Source organism: Triticum dicoccoides, chromosome 6A (genome assembly GCF_002162155.2).
Source record: "Triticum dicoccoides isolate Atlit2015 ecotype Zavitan chromosome 6A, WEW_v2.0, whole genome shotgun sequence".
NCBI classification, from domain to species: Eukaryota; Viridiplantae; Streptophyta; class Magnoliopsida; order Poales; family Poaceae; genus Triticum; species Triticum dicoccoides.
In genome coordinates this window covers 462157769-462163687 of record NC_041390.1, presented here as the reverse complement: position 1 = coordinate 462163687, position 5919 = coordinate 462157769, and the positions used below count along the sequence as shown (strand labels likewise).

At 51.5% G+C, this 5919-nt stretch overlaps 1 protein-coding gene across 1 annotated transcript; it reads right to left on the bottom strand.

Annotated features, from left to right (window-relative positions):
• Positions 1-3592: 3592 nt before the first annotated feature.
• Positions 3593-5173, bottom strand: LOC119317284 (probable inactive leucine-rich repeat receptor kinase XIAO). Its single transcript, XM_037591711.1, has one exon. The coding sequence runs from the start codon at positions 5045-5047 to the stop codon at positions 3755-3757; it is 1293 nt and encodes a 430-aa protein (XP_037447608.1). The 5' UTR covers positions 5048-5173; the 3' UTR covers positions 3593-3754.
• Positions 5174-5919: the final 746 nt, after the last annotated feature.

Sequence of the window (5919 nt, the reverse complement as noted above, 5' to 3'; positions counted from 1 at the left end):
AATTTTGAAAAATCACAAAAAAAAATTGAGGCGCAAACATTTTTTGAATATGTGAAAAAAAATTGAAATCCTGTACATTTTCGGAATTTCGAAAGTTTTGGACATTTTTGTGCAATGAGAACAAATTTTGAATTTGGAGAACATTTTTTGGAAGCACGACAAAAATTTAAATTTTTCTGTTTTTCAAAAAAAGTCCTAAACATTTTGTAAGACTGCGAACATGTTCTGAAAAATAAAAATAAACTTGAAAGAGAAAGGGAAACAAAAATGAAAAATGAAAAAGAAACAGAAAACAAAAAGAATGAAAAGAAAAAGAAACAGAAAAGTGAAAAAAAGTGTAAAACCAATAGAAGGAAAAAAGGTTCATGGAACCTAACCTTCTAGAAGGTTCACAAAATCGGAGTGGGCAGTTCGTAAACTATGTACGTAAGTGCACTGCCCCAAAGCATCGCTCGGTCGCTCGCCCTGTGCAAAGCGCCGGCAGTTTGCCGCAATGAGCGGCCAATAGGACTTTCCCTAAGCGCGAGGGAGTGTAGCGAGCGCTCACGTGCCACCCCTTGTCGGACTGGCCAACAAGGACGAGATCGCTTGCCAGGGGACGCGCCGATTTTCCAGTTCGCTAGGTGCGGTTGACCGGTCCACCATCAACTAATTGATCATTAACTTTTCAAGTAAATGCATTAAAAATCTAGAATTCAAAAAATTCAATTCACCAGATTTAAAGAAAAATCATATTTAAAAAACAATGGATTTTGAAGGGAAAGTTTGTTGATTTCGAAAAGATTTACTGATTTTTAAAAAGGCTCATGGATTTGGAAAAAGTTCATCGATTTTGAAGGAAAAATACGAATTTGAATAAAAGTCATGGATTTGGAAAAAAGTTCAGCAATGTTAAAAGTAAGTTTAGGAATTTGAAAAAAAGTTCACTGATTTTAGAAATAAATTGGTGGATTTGGAAAAAGTTTGTGGACTTGAATATATTCATGCATTTGAATTTTTTTTGCGTATTCAGAAAAAAGTTCAAGAATTTGAAGAGAAGTTTACATGTTTTGAAAAAAGTTTATGAATTTTAAAAAATGTTCATGAATTTGAAAAATATGTTCATGAATTTGAAAAAAATCATATATTTAGAAAAATTAAAAATAGGTAAAATAAAAAATAAAATAAAATAGAAAAATAAGATAAAAGCCATTCAGAAATACGGTCAAAAGCTTTTAGAAGCTTCCCAAAACTGTCTGGAAGCTTCTAGAAGCTTCACAAACCGGGTGGATCGCTTCCAGAATAACAAAACAGTCTCGCTTATGAACGTACGGTCGAAAGAAGGAAAAGATGGTAAAATGGGCTGAGCCCGAGTGAAGGAAAGGGGGAGTTCGTCGGGTTTTGAAATTGCCCTATAACCGGCGCGTGCAGCGCCGAATACGGTTTCGCAAAGGGAAACGTTTCCCATCGGCAGACCGGCCGAAGCTTCGGCCGGTCGTGTCGCTAGCTCCCGCGCGCGTAGCACACCCACCAATACCAGGGAGCCACACGTCCTTGCGGACCCACACGTAGCGCTTCGCCTTTTTCCTATCCTCTTCTTCCTCTCAGGAACTCTCTCTCTCTCCCGATGCGGGCAGCCATGGCCGCGCACCTCCTCTCGCTCCGATGCTCGTCTTCATTGACGGACACTCTCCTCTCCCTTTTCTCCATGCTCGCCGCCATGGCCTCCTCCTCCTCCTCAACCCCTCGTCCCCCTCCCCCGCCCCACCCCTCCCCCAATCTCCCTCCTCGTCTCCCTCAAAGCTCGTCGCCATGGCCACCTCCTCCTCCACCCCACCCCCAAATGCTGCAACCGATGTGCTCACCGTTGGAACTCGTGTGGCTGCGCGCTGCATCGCACTGTCATGGCTGCGAGCTATTTTACTCAAGGGAGGCCATGATTTTTTTCTCTTGACGAGCTGGAACCAACAACCATGGCAAGGGGAGACATGGCCGCCGGCGTGGCGTGTTGCAACGGGGCATGGGGAGCTGCAACCGTGGCCACAAGAGCTGCAACCGCAGTCCAGCGGAGCTGCAACCGCTGTCTGTGGACCTGCATTGACTGCAGCAAAAAAATGCATCGTTGTGCGATGCAGCAAAACGCGATTGCGGTTGTAGCTATATGGCATGCTAGTGGTAGCAATTTTCAATGCTGGTTGTAGCATGCACCACGCCTCCCCTCCCGCTTGAAGCTCGTCATGGCTCTGCGCCGTGACCATCCCATCTCGCCGGCGACTGGGTGACCACGGGGAGATGCTGCAACCGGGGGCGACGGGGTGCTACCGCGGGGATGTCCATGTGCTGCAACCCCGCGGCGGCCGAGGTGCGTGACGACGATGACTGAGGTGACCGCAGGCTGCAACCACAGCTTTTCTATCGCTGATAGCCGTTTGAAGTTTTTTCGATATATGGTTGAAGCGTTCTCTATCAACGTTTGCAACTTTTTCTCTGGTTGCAGTGTCTGGTTGGAGCTTTCTTGTCCAATGGTTGAAGCTGTTTTCAAACACGGTTGAAGCTTTTTCCATCCACGCTCGAAGCTTTTTCGTAAACGTTTGAAACTTCTTTCGTTTTGAGCAGCGCTTTGGTTAAAGCTCTCTCCTATCATATGGTTGAAACTTTTTTCATCTAAGGTTGAAGCATTTTTGCATCAGCAGTTGCTAATCCCCCCTGATTCGCAGTGCTGGTTAAAACTTTTCCATCTAGGGATTGAAGCTTTTCCATCCAGGGGATTGAAGCTTTTTTTCCCAACGTTTGCAACACAGGGCATGTGCGACGGTTCAAGCCTTGGCTCAGTTCAGTCGTGAGCTCGTCGTCCAGGGCGCGCGACCGGTGATCGTCGCCACCGGAGCTCCGACCGTTGCAGCAGAGTTGTGGCCGTCGCCGGAGGGAGCTGCAACCGGGGGCACACGCTGCTGCATGCGTCCAGCCGGCGTGAAACGCAGGCGAGGGTGGCAATCAGCGGCGGGCACGGTGCCCGGCGGCGAGGGCGGTGAGGGCGGTGGTGCTTCAAGGCCGGGGGCCTCGCTCATCCACGGCGGCTAGATGCGTAGGAGGAGGAAGAAGAAGAAGCTGGGGGCGATTTGTTTTTTATTTGTCTAGATCGAACGGCAGCGCGGCTCACATCCAACGCCCCGGGCTGGACCGGCCGAAACTTTCGGCCGGCGCGCCGGCGCCTGTAAGCGCCCTTTGGCAAATAGGAGGTCCCTATGCTATGCGGTGAACTTAACAATGACACTAAGAATTTTAGACCCTATTAACTGTAGAATCAGACCTAATTTCCAAACTTATAGCTAACGGTTATCCCATTTTGAAGATTTTAGGTACTGAATGGTTACCGGGAGGTAACTGCAAATCCCAGTACCCCACAAGAAATCGCCTTACTGAGCAATATATATATCATTTTTTCAAATTTGATTGAATTTTATATGGATTCAAAATTCATTCAAAAAATCCGTTTGTATCTGCTCGGTATCTTTTGATTACTGCGGCAACCGAAAATCTCAGCGCCCCATGAGATTTTTTATCATTCGGGATCCATAACCTTGCTCCAACAATCCACTTTTGGCATGTTAACTTGATTCACATGCATAGCCTGTTTGAATCTTATGCCACCGACGCGTTCAAGCAAAGCTACATGTGTTATTCGATCATTAAAGTTCATCATCCGGAATATATAGTAGCCGATGAGATTAAGGTATATAGATATGAATGCGTTATCTACAGTATATGGAACCTCTCATGGTTCGCACTTGGGACATGCGGCACGATTCTTCTGCGGCGGCCCCTGGCAGAAGAAGAACTTGTGCGGACACTTGAGCAAGCAGTTGTCCGCCAGGCTCACCATGGCGCCGCCGTCCTTCATCTGCCTCAGCTCACGCGGCAGGCCTCCGCAGAGGTAGTTCCCCTGCAGCATCAGCCTCGCGAACGGCGCCTTCCCGTCGACGACCTCCACCGCCGCGGCGCGCACGGCGTACTGCTTCGGCACGCCTCCGACGAACCGGTTCCGGTCGAGCCCCACCGTCCTGAGACGCGGAATCGCCCCGAGGCACCTGGGCAGCCGCCCCGTGATTTTGTTGCCGCTGAGGTCCACCTCCAGGAGCTGGCTCGACGCGACGCCGCCGCCGGACGCCTCCTCCACCGTCCCGAGCTGGTTGGATCCCAGCCGCAGCTGCGCCAGCGCCGGGTGCTCGAACGCGGCGCCGGGGACCGCGCCGGTGACCGCATTGTTGGTGAGGTCCAGCACCTGCATCTCGGGGAGAGCGTGGAACGCCGCGGCCTGCAACGGCCCAGAGAGCCTGTTGTCACGCGCCACCACGGCCAGGAGCGTCGGAGGCAGCCGCCCGGGCGCGTCCAGCAGCGGGCCGGTCAGCTGGTTGTCGCTCACGTCGAGGTGGACGAGGGAGCGCATCTTGCCCATCGACGGCAGGTTCCCGGTGAGGCGGTTGTGCTGCAGCTCCATCCGCGTGAGGACGCCCAAGGACGCGACCTGAGGCGGTATCGCGCCGGTGAAGGCGTTGCGGGAGAGGTCGAGCTCGTCGAGCGACGAGGCCGGAGTGAAGAGGGACGCCGGTATCTCGCCGGAGAAGTCGTTGCCGGAGAGGACGAGGACGCGGAGGCTCGGAGGCAGCGCCACCCCCGCCGGCAGCGCGCCGTGGAAGCTGTTGCCGCGGAGGGAGAGGGTCTGGAGGAAAGGGAGCGAGGCGAGGACGGCCGCCGGGAGCGTGCCGGAGTACCCCGCGGGGTCGAGGGAGACGCCGGCGACGCGCTGGTGGGACGAGTTGGGGGGCGTGCTGCAGTGGACGCCGCAGGGGAAGGCGGCGCAGGGGTCGCGGGCGAAGTCCCACGAGGCGAGGCAGGAGTAGGACGGGATGGTGGCGGCGTCCACGGCGGCTTTCAGCGACGCCAGCGCGGCCGCGTCGCCCGGGAAGGTGGGGCTGGGACCGGGAGGCGACACCGCGGCCGCCGCGAGCTGGAGCACGAGCGAGAGCAGCAGCGCCATTGGCGTCAGCACGCGGGCGGCAGAAGCCATCTTCGGGTCGATCGAGGAGGACAGAGACGATGTGAGGGACTGCCGGTGGCTTTTCAAGCCGGCGGCGTTAAGTGAGTTGGCTCGGTCGAGTGAGTGGGATGAGTGTGGAGCGTGAGCTGTTCGCCAGGAGTACTCTACGTCGGAGTGCTACCACTCCAGTCTCCAGGAGCAGTAATAAATTGGGCGGCGTGTCTGTATGCGCCCGGAAAACGAGGGACGACGAAAGGGGAAAACAGGGCAGGCTACGCTTTTGTTATGTTTTGGACTTTGTTTAGCGCTGGAAGGCCATGGTGATGACAGCTTTTGTCCCTTGGGTGCGTTCCATGATCCCACATGATTAGAGTGGAGAGCCAGCGGTGGAGTGGAGTGGAGTGCCGTTCACTCATCTCCGGTTTAGACACGCGGTGCCGTGTGACGCCGTGACGGCGTGAAGGAAAGTGGAAACTTTCCATAATCCAGATATCATCTTGTTCGAGAAATGTGATGTACTACCAAATTGATAAGGCTCATTAATTTATGACGGTCCGATGGCTAATATGGATTTTACACTTCATATGGCTTCATTAGGCCTCGGTTTAGAGAAATTTCATAAGAATTCTAGAGGATAGGGTTTTTATAGGATTTTTTCTTTTAGAGCCATTTGGTTCATAGGAATGGATTTCTATTCCTACATAGGATTGGTTCCTATCCTTCATATTTCATAGGAAAATAAAAAAGAGGCTAGACTCAATGGAAAAATTTCTTTGGTGTCAACCAAATAACATCTTGTTTTCTATTCCTACTCATAGTATTTGAAATACATGTCATCTCATTTCCTACAAGATTCCTATTCCTATGATAATCTATCCTATGAACCAAAAAAGGCCTTAAAG